We start from the raw sequence: 14,089 nt of genomic DNA on the forward strand, positions 1-14,089 counted from the left end.
TTTGGAGGGTGTTGGCCCTCTGGAGGTGAAACTAGTGCTGTCTGAACTTATAGCTGAAGGCCACATTAGCCTGGATACTGTAAACTACAGGTTAACAAGCTTTGATTATGGTTTTGTTGATAGGTGCAATAAACCATCAGTCCTGTCAAGTCATGAACTTAAGAACCACAGCAGTGCCATGCGTCAGACTGCAGCACAAATGTGGTGTCTGTTGCGATTTCTTCCCCTTCTAATAGGTGACTTAATACCACATGGCAACAAGTACTGGGAACTCCTGCTTCTACTGTTGTCTTGTATGGAAATGATATTTTCCCCATCCATGACTGCTGAGGTCACAATATACCTCCGAAGTCTCATTTAAGACCATCATACACTATTCCTAGAGTCCCACTTGTCAACTTCTGGGCCATGCGAATTGAAGCTAAACAGCTTTTTTAAGACTAAGCCATGTCACTTGCAATTTTAAAGGTCCCATGACATGAAATTTTCACTTTCTGAGGTTTTTTAACATTAATATGAGTTCCCCTAGCCTGTATATGGTCCCCAATTTTCTAGAAATTTCAATCGGTGTAAATCGAGCTTTTGCTATCTTTCTCTGCCTTTGAGAAAATGGAAGCTCAATCGCGCTGATCTTGAATCTCCTCCTTGTGACGTTATAAGGAGGAATGTTACCTCCCCTTTCTCTGCTTTGCCCGCCCAGGCGCCCAGAGAATATTTTCCGCCCATGAGAAAATGCGATAGGAAGTAGGAACGCGCGCGCGCGATTTTAGTTTGTCTACGAGAGATATCATGGCTTTTGAGCGAGCGAAGCATAACAATTTCTCAATAATTGGATGTACAAATGAACACCGAAGGGTCAATACAGAGCTGGGCTTGCTGAACGTCTGAAACTAAAGTCTGGATCACTCTCTTTGGCTCAGCTACACACCTCGGACAAGTAAGTCAACTAATGATATACAAGTGTGTTGCTTTACTGTTTATGGTTACCTAGATTGTTACAAGTAGAATGTGGCTGTAACATTAGCTATGCAGTTTATGTGTGTGAATACACACACTGTAACGCGAGTGTTGTACACTTCTTTGTTATTTGGATAACCGTTTTCCTGTTGGTTATACGGCGCGCGCGATATCTGCATTTCAAGATCGCAGAGCTTGATGATGTAATTGTAATAAGATAAATTACAGATGTTACAGATCTCTCATGAAAAGGCAACAGAAGGTTCGCGTTAGCTACATGATAATAACTGTAAACCATCCGAATAAAGTATCATATCCAGACATAATATTTTAAACTAACCATTCGGAAACGTCCTGCTGGAGCCGCTGAGTTGCTTCTCCATCCGGATCAGATTCTGGGTCAAACTGAAATGCTTGAAAGACTGCGTGTCTTCGTGCCATTGCTATATCCAACGTAAACATGCACGCCAAGGTACCGTTGCGCAAGATGGTCAAGGCCACACCCACCCTCCACCTTGCGCCGCCTTTCTCCTCCTTATTAGTATTTAAAGCTACAGACACCGAAACGGCCTGTCTGAAGGAAGCTCATTCTGGGACTGGCTTGTAGTGGCTATAATTCTGCACCGAGGCTGAATTTTTGGAAAGAGATTTCAGATACAGTACTAGGGACCACTAAGGCCTATATTAAAGCCTACAAAAAGTAGCATGCCATGGGACCTTTAAAAATGTCACTTTAATTCAAAATTTATTAAGAGCCAACTCAAAATATGAATAAATACTATAATATTATATAAATAATACAGAAAATAACACTGACATTGACATGAACCGACATTAATAAATGTTGTGAAATGATTGTTCATTGTTATTTGTTAATCACTAATTAACTAATGTAAACCAACTGCACCTCATTTATTATTTCATGTGTAAAATAATTCTGTAATACAGATTTAATGGCCCAAACTGTATATGTACTTAAGCCACATTCATAAATGTAAGATTATAATTATATTAAATAAGAAAATATTGTTATATGAAATATATAACAAAAAAGTGGTAATTATTGTAGAGAACGATAGCACAAAAAAAAAACTTGAAAAACTGAACTTGAAAAAAGTTACTGAAATAATTAAGTTTAAGTACTACAACTAAAATTTAAATAAAATTACATTAAACCTAAATATAAACCTATATAAAGTATAAAATATAAAAAAAATGAAAATAACAAAAGCACATACAATCATTAATATATATATATATATATATATATATATAAATTAATTTTATAAATTAACATTAAAACTGAACACATAAAAATACTATAAATCCCACGTGAATAATACTAAAATAACACTGGACCAGAGCAGGTCGGTCAGTGCACCTTGTTGCCATGTCATATTTACTTCTGTAAACACACACAGAGGGAAAAAACACACACGTCTAGGTGAAGCGACCTATTTTTTCCACTCTTTTAACAATGAGAGACAGGGATCAAATGCAGAGGGAATGTTCCTGCTCATCGCTGAGTGCAGACGAGAGCTGTGCATGGCTAGAAGAGAGAGGTAATCGGACACCATTTCACAGCATCAGACTGTTTTACGGCACATAAAACACTGTTACCCTGGACGTCAGAGGCAAGGTGCACTTGGCAGAGGAGCGTAAACACATGTCAGCAAGTGTGGAAACAAACACAATTCGTCTGTGAACTAATGACATGTTAAGCCCCTGTTCTGGCAAAGAATCTCGAGGCCTAACACATTCTCTATAGGACATATATATGCTCCGTTCTTTCTTTAGATATATTGCATGTTCAGATATTCATACAAATAAATATTCTGGGAGGCCATAAAACTTTCATGAATTTGATCAAAAATGCTGGCGCTGGCTGGCAACTTAGTAAACGCTGGCGGAGAAAGAGTTAAACAACCTTCCTATAATATGAATTTCCTTTACTTTTCAATTTCATAAGAAATCAAATCATGCCATGCATTTTATTCCTGTTGAATATAGTCTGAAAACTACTATTATGCATTAGGCATAATAAACTATTAATGAACAAAACTTTTACTGATGTTGATTAATGTTAACTTATAAAGAGACAGTTCATTGTTAATTCATGTTATTAGTTCATAAAACATTGATGTTAATGTATCCAACTTGAAATGTTATAAATGTATTTATGTAGAAAATAACATGAATTAATAAATGCTGTAAAAGTATTGTTGAATTTAATGAAATCAAATGCATTAACAATTGTTTATCAACTGAATCTTACTGTAAAGTGTTAAACATTGTGTGAAAAAATAATTTTGTGATACAGAAATAGTGGCCCAAACATACACTTTAGTCACATTTAAAAATGTTAAGTAGGTCATGTATTCAATAAGAAACTATTGTTGCAGAGATCAATATTCAAGACACAACAATATTCACCAGATAAAGTTTGTAACTTAATAAAAACTACACGCATTACACTTAAGTTTGGGGTCAGTAAGATTTTTTCTTGCATAGAAAATGACAGTAAAGACATTTATAATTTATATTTCTAATAAATGGCGTTCTTTTGAACATTATATTCATCAAAGAATCTTGAAAAAAGAAAAATGTATCATGGTTTCCGCAACAATATTACGCAACACAACTATTTTCAACATTGATAATAATAATCAGTAATGTTTCCTGATCAAATCCTCATATTATAATGATTTCTGAAGGATCATGTGACACTGAGGACTGGAGTAATGATGCTGAAAATTCAGCTTTGATCACAGGAATAAATTACATTTTACAATATATTCAAATAGAAAACATATGTGTAATATTTCACAATTTTACCGATTGTGCTGTATTTTGATCAAATAAATGCAGCCTTGGCGAGCAGAAGAGTCTTTCAAAAAAATCTTACTGAACCCAAACTTTTGAATGGTACTATACATAAATAAAATTATGGCTTAATCTCTGCTATTTTAATAAACGTCTTTGTTTCCTCACCCACACAACAAATCTCATCACACACGGAAATACATAAAGGTCACAAAACCAATGTCTCAATTAGCAAGGGCTGATCTATAGAAACACAATGTATTAACTTTCAATCAAGGGCTGAATATGAGCAAGTAGGATTATTGTCTCAATAAATAGTATGACTCATAAAAGATGCCACCAAAACACAATAACAATATTGCATTAGCTACAGTACATCACTAAAAACCTCAAGGGGAACAATAGCAATACAATTTCTGTTTATTAAAGTTCTGCATTGTGACATGAAAACAAATCATGCTGTCAATAGGCATCCCATAATGTGACAAGAATGTGACCTTATTTTTTGTTTAAATTCTGGCCATATGATAAATATGCAAAACCATCCTGTTCTGTTCTCTCAATGTTAACCAGATCTAGCAATCTGGGTTTGCATGAACATCTGCCACCGGATGACTGAACGTATTGGATAATACTGTATTTTTTTATACCAGTTTAATTCTGAAGACACGTAAAGGGTTGAAATGCCATATTTCAGCTTTAATTACTTTCTAAATTTGGAATATTTTCCACATAATCACATAAAAATCACATAAAAGCAAATGATTTTGATTTTATGTGTATGGACTGATATTTTCTCAACAAAATAATTGGCAAAATAATTGGGATCAAAGATAAAATCATCTGAATATACTTATCTAAAAATTACCTGAATATATTCAAAGATTTACCATTTGTTAGTTTATCTAAGGTTCAGACTTCCTCATGATTGCATGAGTAACTTGGCGCAATTCTCCATCCGTAGTGTAATGATAAAAAAAAATGCATAATAATTACAGCAGCAATTATCTGAAGCGGAAGTAGCCTATGTTTTGGGATATCATTAAAATGATGTAGCTCTGACCAAAAATATAGTGTCAGACACACCAAGAAAATAAATAACAAGTAAACAGAGAAATCAACACGCAAATCTCTGAGGTAAATATGTAAAAATTTACACCTTGTGGTAAAAATTAAATGCGACTGCTGTAATAATGAAGGCTTATTTACCATTGTTTTCATCATTTTGTCGTTGTTAGGGAGTAGGCTATTTGAAAAACGGACAATTTCCAAATTTCTATACATTTTTTAAAGTGAAAATGTATGTTTCAAAGTATATTTTCAGTATTTTTAACCCATGTTTTTAATTTGGACTTCTCTAGTTTCTGTGATGATTTTTTACAAGTACAAATATTTCATGTATTCTCTCGGTTAATATGGTGTCATGACAACTACATGAACAATAATTGCAATCCAATTTGTCATATTATAATATATTACAAAATTATAAATTATAAATAAAATAGTACAAAAGTTGTTTTACTTTAAAGTCATTTTAACATCTCACACTGTGAGATATGCAACAGTTAGACTCCAAAAATATGCTCCCTTCCAATAAGTTTTCACTTTTTTATGCTTATTAATGCAGAAAAACTCTCTTATGTAAATCTGAATATCACATTGCAAAACTGAATAAATGAAGATTAAAGAAGTTCCATATTAACCTCAGGAATTTAATTAATAATACTTGGTCACAAAATAGAGTCCTTTTTAGGGCAATATGTTAATTTAATGCAAATAAGAAAAAAAAACCTAATTAGATAAATGTCAACATAATAAAATTGCAAATATATAAACTACGTTAATTTTGTGTTTTTGTGTTTCAGGGGTCATGATGATGACAGTCAAACCACATGACAAATGAACAAATCAAACAAAACAAAAACAACAAAAACAAGCAAGCAAAACTAAACCAAAACTATACAAAATAAAACAAAACAAAATCAAACTAAACCAAAACTAAACAAAATGAAACAAAACTAAACAAAATGAAACAAAACTAAAAATATGAAACAAAACTAAACAAAATAAACTAAAACTATACAAAATAAAACAAAACAAAATTAAACTAAACCAAAACTAAACAAAATGAAACAAAACTAAAAATATGAAACAAAACTAAACAAAATAAACTAAAACTATACAAAATAAAACAAAACAAAATTAAACTAAACCAAAACTAAACAAAATGAAACAAAACTAAACAAAATGAAACAAAACTAAAAATATGAAACAAAATTAAACAAAATAAACTAAAACAAAACAAAATAAAAAAACTTAAAATGAAACAAAACAAAATGCATAACAAAACAAAAAACAAATGAACGTACAAACAAACGACAATTTGAATAAATGTTACTTTCATGACAAAACCTTTTCTGTCCAGCCAAATGAAACTATCAGAGGGAATAAAGGTATGTCCTTTCTTTAAGATCAGCAGAATTATACCTCTTGCCAGCTGCCCATATTTACTAATATATCCTATTTCAATATGATTATCAAAAGGTTATATGGTTATTATAGAAAATTAATGTGTATTTCTGGTGCAGCAGACTGCACAACTCAATTTAAAACAGAGCAGAAGTATCTGTCTGAAAGTGAATCGCCTGGTCTGTGCTGATGGCGGCCGCTGATGCATTGTGGGTAGCTGCGATTGGGAGATCACGTTTCTCTGCAGAGGGAGAGCTTCTCTTTCTGCTGTCTAATGCTGCGGTGGACCGGCTATGGAAAGACCTGTCTATTACATTAATGTTACACCACAGAAACCTCTGGGAACATCGTGACTCCACTTCAGAAAATCACTAACAGCCTTTTATTGCCGCCCACCGTTATGCTGTTAAAGCTACAGCAAGATTTATAAAGGACCATAAAGTAGTAGTTTGCTGTAAGATGCAATGGTGACATTGAAGTTGTTGTAGTGAACCGCCATAAAATGCTTTAGGACCTGCTGGATGACAAGAAATCATCCATTCATAACTGTTTGGAAACCTTCAAACTACAACACATCCATTTCATACTTATTCAGAGAAATAAGTGCTCTCAATGACAGCTATTTGTAGTGCAACGTCTTAGACAAATTCAGCTTCTCCAGCAGAAAGAGAGCTACTTCAAGGTTTCCTGATTACTAAGGACCTTCTGCACATTCTTCAGGGCCTCATCTGTGTGGTCCAGATTTTAGGATCTTCTTCAGGGCCTCATCTGTGTGGTCCAGATTTTAGGATCTACTTCAGGGCCTCATCTGTGTGGTCCAGATTTTAGGATCAGGGCCTCATCTGTGGTCCAGATTTTAGGATCTACTTCAGGGCCTCATCTGTGTGGTCCAGATTTTAGGATCAGGGCCTCATCTGTGGTCCAGATTTTAGGATCTTCTTCAGGGCCGCATCTGTGTGGTCCAGATTTTAGGATCAGGGCCTCATCTGTGTGGTCCAGATTTTAGGATCAGGGCCTCATCTGTGGTCCAGATTTTAGGATCTACTTCAGGGCCTCATCTGTGTGGTCCAGATTCTAGGATCTACTTCAGGGCCTCATCTGTGTGGTCCAGATTTTAGGATCTACTTCAGGGCCTCATCTGTGTGGTCCAGATTTTAGGATCAGGGCCTCATCTGTGGTCCAGATTTTAGGATCTACTTCAGGGCCTCATCTGTGTGGTCCAGATTTTAGGATCAGGGCCTCATCTGTGGTCCAGATTTTAGGATCTTCTTCAGGGCCGCATCTGTGTGGTCCAGATTTTAGGATCAGGGCCTCATCTGTGTGGTCCAGATTTTAGGATCAGGGCCTCATCTGTGGTCCAGATTTTAGGATCTACTTCAGGGCCTCATCTGTGTGGTCCAGATTCTAGGATCTACTTCAGGGCCTCATCTGTGTGGTCCAGATTTTAGGATCTACTTCAGGGCCTCATCTGTGTGGTCCAGATTTTAGGATCAGGGCCTCATCTGTGGTCCAGATTTTAGGATCTACTTCAGGGCCTCATCTGTGTGGTCCAGATTTTAGGATCTACTTCAGGGCCGCATCTGTGTGGTCCAGATTTTAGGATCAGGGCCTCATCTGTGTGGTCCAGATTTTAGGATCAGGGCCTCATCTGTGTGGTCCAGATTTTAGGATCAGGGCCTCATCTGTGTGGTCCAGATTTTAGGATCAGGGCCTCATCTGTGTGGTCCAGATTTTAGGATCAGGGCCTCATCTGTGGTCCAGATTTTAGGATCTACTTCAGGGCCTCATCTGTGTGGTCCAGATTCTAGGATCTACTTCAGGGCCTCATCTGTGTGGTCCAGATTTTAGGATCTACTTCAGGGCCTCATCTGTGGTCCAGATTTTAGGATCTACTTCAGGGCCTCATCTGTGTGGTCCAGATTCTAGGATCTACTTCAGGGCCTCATCTGTGTGGTCCAGATTTTAGGATCAGGGCCTCATCTGTGGTCCAGATTTTAGGATCTACTTCAGGGCCTCATCTGTGTGGTCCAGATTTTAGGATCTACTTCAGGGCCTCATCTGTGTGGTCCAGATTTTAGGATCTACTTCAGGGCCTCATCTGTGTGGTCCAGATTTTAGGATCTACTTCAGGGCCTCATCTGTGTGGTCCAGATTTTAGGATCTACTTCAGGGCCTCATCTGTGTGGTCCAGATTTTAGGATCTACTTCAGGGCCTCATCTGTGTGGTCTAGATTTTAGGATCTACTTCAGGGCCTCATCTGTGTGGTCCAGATTTTAGGATCTACTTCAGGGCCTCATCTGTGTGGTCCAGATTCTAGGATCTACTTCAGGGCCTCATCTGTGTGGTCCAGATTCTAGGATCTACTTCAGGGCCTCATCTGTGTGGTCCAGATTCTAGGATCTACTTCAGGGCCTCATCTGTGTGGTCCAGATTCTAGGATCTACTTCAGGGCCTCATCTGTGTGGTCCAGATTTTAGGATCTACTTCAGGGCCTCATCTGTGTGGTCCAGATTCTAGGATCTACTTCAGGGCCTCATCTGTGTGGTCCAGATTCTAGGATCTACTTCAGGGCCTCATCTGTGTGGTCCAGATGTTAAGATCTTCATCAGGGCCTCATCTGTGTGGTCCAGATTCTAGGATCTACTTCAGGGCCTCATCTGTGTGGTCCAGATTCTAGGATCTACTTCAGGGCCTCATCTGTGTGGTCCAGATGTTAAGATCTTCATCAGGGCCTCATCTGTGTGGTCCAGATTCTAGGATCTACTTCAGGGCCTCATCTGTGTGGTCCAGATGTTAAGATCTTCATCAGGGCCTCATCTGTGTGGTCCAGATGTTAAGATCTTCATCAGGGCCTCATCTGTGTGGTCCAGATTTTAGGACCCTCTTGGTGCTCCAGGAGATCAGACTCCCACAGAGCTTTGTATTCAAGGCTGTTGAACGGATTCTGGCTCCGTTCCCCAGTACAGACATAAACATCACTCAACCGTACCTCTTTCCAGAGTCCTTGGTATTGTTGTATATTTTCAGTATATGATTTTATAATTTACAGTAAAGGTAATATAACTGATGCTGTTTAATAACAAATAATTGAATTTCATTCATTTGTTTGATGTATAATAAGGGTATTCACCTTATTAGTTTGATAAATAATGTAGTTAAATCTATAAAATCTGTGCCATAGCCACACCCAACTTAAAGGGTTAGTTCACCCAAAAATGAAAATTCTGTCAGTAATCACTCGCCCTCATGTTGTTCCAACCCCGTAGACTTTCGTTCATCTTCAGAACACAAATTAAGATATTTTTGATGAAATCTGAGAGCTGATCACTCCTCCATAGGCTTCTATGGGATCGAAACTTGCTGGCCCAGAAAGTTAGTAAAGACATCGTTAAAATAGTCCAAGTGACTACAGTGGCTCAACCTTAAGTTTATCAAGCGATGAGAATACTTTTTGTGCGAAAAAAAAAGACTTTATTCAACTATTCATTTTCTTATATGTGGGCCTCTGAGTGAATTCACGCAGCGCGTCTGTGTTGTACGTCAGAACGTAGGCTCACTATTGGCCGACGCTGGTCATGTGTGTGATGCGTGTGATGCTGGCCAATAGTGAGTCTACGTTCTGACATATGAATAGTTGAATAAAGTTGTTATTCTGGGGGGGGGGGTTGCGCACAAAAAGTATTCTCGTCGCTTGATAAACTTAAGGTTCAGCCACTGTAGTCACTTGGACTATTTTAACAATGTCTTTACTAACTTCTGAAGATGAACGAAAGTCGGGGTTGGAACAACATGGAACAACATTTTTGGGTGAACTAACCCTTTAAATCACATGTATTTTATTCATCTTATGCACTTTATTCCTTTATCCTTCATGATATTCATCTAGTAGTTGAGTTGATTATTCTTGTTTATCTTTTTGTTGATAACATTTATTTTATTACTCTGTACAGATAATGCAGAAGATGCTCTACAAGTTAACGATATCTCACAAATCCTTAAGATTGGTCAGATGATAAACTCCCTCCAATTTTCATTATTTTATTTATTCAGCAATCATCTTTGATTGTTATTTTCCTGTTAAGGTGGAATTCATTGGCTGGTGCCCTGAGGTAAAAGAAGTCAGAGGTCACATGACACTCTCACACTCACCTTAAGTGACGTGACTAAAACTCACAATATTATTTGGTGCCTCCCACATAACAGGTGCCCCGTGTGAACCGAAGTAAAATCATTACATTGTCCTTGTCTTCCATTGGTTTGGCCGAACAGGTACAGTAGGTCCACCGCAATTTATGCAATATTTTGAGTAAGAAATTGACAGGTTGGGTCACAAAAAAACATAGTTCACTCTTAAAAATAAAGGTTCTTTAATGGTGTTGATGTTCCATAAAGAACCTTTTAGATCCATGGAATCTTTCCAGAACACAAAAAGTTATATTTAGAGGAAAAAAAGATTATTTAGATTATTTAAATATAACTCACACTAAGAAAAAAAAGAGGTTATTTTAAGAACTTTTCATTGAAAGGTTCTTTGTGGAACCAGAAATGGAACCCCTTGCAAAAGCTTAGCAAGAAAACATTTGAAAAGCATTGAAATATAATTGTTCCTCCCATTTCTCTCTCTCTCTCTCTCTCTCTTTTTTACCATCACCATGTTCCTTTAGGGCCTTGTCAAAGAAGATTCCATCATTTTTTTGACACAGTCAGAAACAGTCATAAAAGATCAAGACTGCTTTACACAACTGAACATTTATGGAAATCATATTTTTATTATTTTGTGTAAGAAAAATAACTAATGATGCGAACCATATCCAGGTACCAAATATTTTTTAACAACAATTTTACTACAAATTCAAACAGTCCCTGCATTATTGGCGATATTTTGCCATTTTTTGATCTTATTTAAGCAATTTTCCGATTCTATATAAATACGTTTAAATCCAACAGTATATAAATACATACTGTACTTCAACACTTCATTTTCGATCAAACAAACTGAATAAATAAAGAAATAAATAAATAATTTCTTGTTTTTACATCAGTCTAAATATTAGAATGATTACTGCATATCGCACTAAAATATTTACAAGTAACGTTACTCCTATTGTCACATACACTTATTATATAATTACATAATTATTATTGTGGATCTTAATGGCCAAAACAACACAAACATACACAGTAGAATTTTTCATAGGAACAAAATTTAGTCGTTTTGGATGGAAATAATTAGGAAAAAAAGTGCTGCTACACTCTCTAAGGTCTGTAGAAGCAGGTAGAGCATGTTTTATTTGTTTGAACTTACATTTTGCTGGAATAAGTACATTTTAAAATATCAAATGTTCCTTTTGGCAGGATTTCTTAAGTTGTGAGTTGACCAGTTCTTTTTTCAGCTTGGTCACCTGTTGCGAGGAAAGGCTGGTTGTGGTTTGCTGAACCTGTGTGTGTGTGTGTGTGTGTGTGTGTGTGTGTGTGTGTGTGTGTGTGTACTCACCGCTGTGCTGGCCGCTGCCTGCTTGGACTCCTCCGTCAGCAAAGTTAGCATGTGTTTTACCTTCTGCTCTTCCTCCGTGCTGATGTAGTCCGTATCTACGCAAAACAAACACAATCAACAAATGTCAGCTTTTGCACACAGTACTGACAGATTGTACATGTGAGGAATTGTTCATTGCACTCTTCACCAATGTATGCCATGACTAAACATGGACCGGATTTATAACATCAGTGTAGTTTGCGCTTTGGCTTGTGCTTCTTTGAAATTAGTTTTGCAGACAAATATAAATATATAAAGCCAACATGTGGCCAGGAGGACACATGTAACAGTGAATGTCCACTACAGCGACCCCCGCTTTGGGGTGTGTCTGTAGTGAGTTAATCTGTTTTGCAGGTTTTTAAACACAAGGAATATATTCATCACAGATACAAGCGATTGCAGCTGCAACTGTAAAACAGTACAACTGTAAAGCGTCCAATGTGTAAACAATATTATAGCCGGCACAATGTCCATATTTTAACCGCTCAAGACAGACGTCACTAGCTGAATCTCACAACGATTATCTCAATTACATCATTACACGAGTAGGTGGCGACTAGTGACTGTTATAAATTGTATTTGTCATTAAAGGGATAGTTCACTTTGAAATTAAAATTTTGGTATGTTTTAGCTTACCTCAAGGGCATCCAAGATGTAGGTGTCCTTGTTTCCGCAGTAGTTTAAATTTTGATATTTTTAGGTCAAACCGTTCTTGTCTGTCAGATATTTAATGCAGGTCTATGGTCACTGTCTCAAAGAGCATGCACAGAGTCCAAATTAAAACAATTCCCCATCGTCCAAATTAAACAATTCCCCATCGTAAGTACACATTGATGGCCTAAGACACGAAACGAGCGGTTTGTGAGAGAAAACGAACAGTATTTATATCGTTTTTAGCTCTTATACACAGCCACGTCCAAGTAATCTGAGGGCGCGCACGCATCCTGGTGTGTGACGTGTGCGCAGACTGGTGCATAGATATATACACTAGATGTTGCCTTCTCTACGGCAGTTCATTGGAACGAATGTCTTTAATGCGACATCTAGTGTATATATATCTATGCACCAGTCTGGCACACGTCACACACCAGGAGGCGCCCGCGCCCTCAGATCACTTGGACGTGGCTGTGTTACAAGAGGTAAAAACGATATAAATACTGTTGGTTTTCTCACACAAACCGCTCATTTCGTGTCTTAGGCCATCAATGTGTACTTACGATGGGGAATTGTTTAATTTGGACGATGGGGAATTGTTTTAATTTGGACTCTGTGCATGCTCTTTGAGACGGTGACCATAGACCTGCATGATATGACTGACAGACAAGAACGCTTTGACCTAAAAATATCAAAATTGAAACTACTGCGGAAAAAAAGACACCTACATCTTGGATGCCCTTGAAGTAAGCTAAAACATACCAAAATTTAATTTCAAAGTGAACTATCCCTTTAAATCATTCAAGAGATTCATTCAAAAATGCTGATTCATCTAGTAATGAAACAAGTGAAGTCTTTATGAGTGAGTCATTGAATCATTTATTCAACCTGACTATTAAAAAAAGCAATTCATTCAAATGTATTAACCATATTTATCAGAACCTCTAATAAATTACATGTTATTTTGCTCAGTTGTCTTCAACAATTCCATTTTACAAAAAAAGAATTGAGTGATTCTCAATTTATCCAGAATCGTGCAGCTCTTACACATACATACAGTCATGGTAAGAATTATTGGCACCTATGGTAAATATGATCAAGATGGCTGTAAAAATAAATCTGTATTGTTTATCCTTTTGATCCTTCATTAAAAAAATAGCATAAATGTAACCTTTCATTGAAGTAAAACAATTGAAAGTGGGTGGAATCACATAAAGACGTTGGCCAAAATGATTGGCAACCCTAGAAATTATCATAAGTAAATTATCTCTCAAGTATATTCCCATTAATGTTTACATTTTTTAGCCCACCAGGGTGACTAGGAACATAAAATTGTTTAGGTATGACTTCTTGTTTCACAGGAGTTTATATATGAGGAAACACAAAGGCCAAATTCCCCTAATCATCCATCACAATGAGTAAAACCAAAGAATCTAATTCTGATGTGCAGCAAAAGATTGTTGAGCTTCACAAAATAGAAAGTTGCTTGTAAGAAAATAGCTAAAGCATTAAAAATCCCCATTTCCACTATCAGGACAATAAATTAAGAATTTATTTTTTCTGCTAGACACTCATGCATGTATGCAAATGTCAACAGCCATGACTGGCACAATCAAAAAAGATCAATGCCAAAGAAAAGACTTTCGTAATTA

General features: G+C 36.6%; 1 protein-coding gene across 6 annotated transcripts in view; it reads right to left on the minus strand.

The window, feature by feature from the left end:
* rnf123 (ring finger protein 123) overlaps window positions 1-14,089 on the minus strand; it is a 148,579-nt gene that overhangs the window by 16,618 nt on the left and 117,872 nt on the right. For all 6 annotated transcript variants that reach the window (XM_081384937.1, XM_081384938.1, XM_081384933.1 and 3 more), the window contains one exon: window positions 11,745-11,839. In XM_081384937.1, the coding sequence (XP_081241063.1) occupies window positions 11,745-11,839 (95 nt within the window). The remainder of the gene's footprint in view (window positions 1-11,744; window positions 11,840-14,089) is intronic.

The sequence above is a fragment of the Scardinius erythrophthalmus genome (genome assembly GCF_964197995.2).
Source record: "Scardinius erythrophthalmus genome assembly, chromosome: 14".
NCBI lineage: Eukaryota > Metazoa > Chordata > Actinopteri > Cypriniformes > Leuciscidae > Scardinius > Scardinius erythrophthalmus.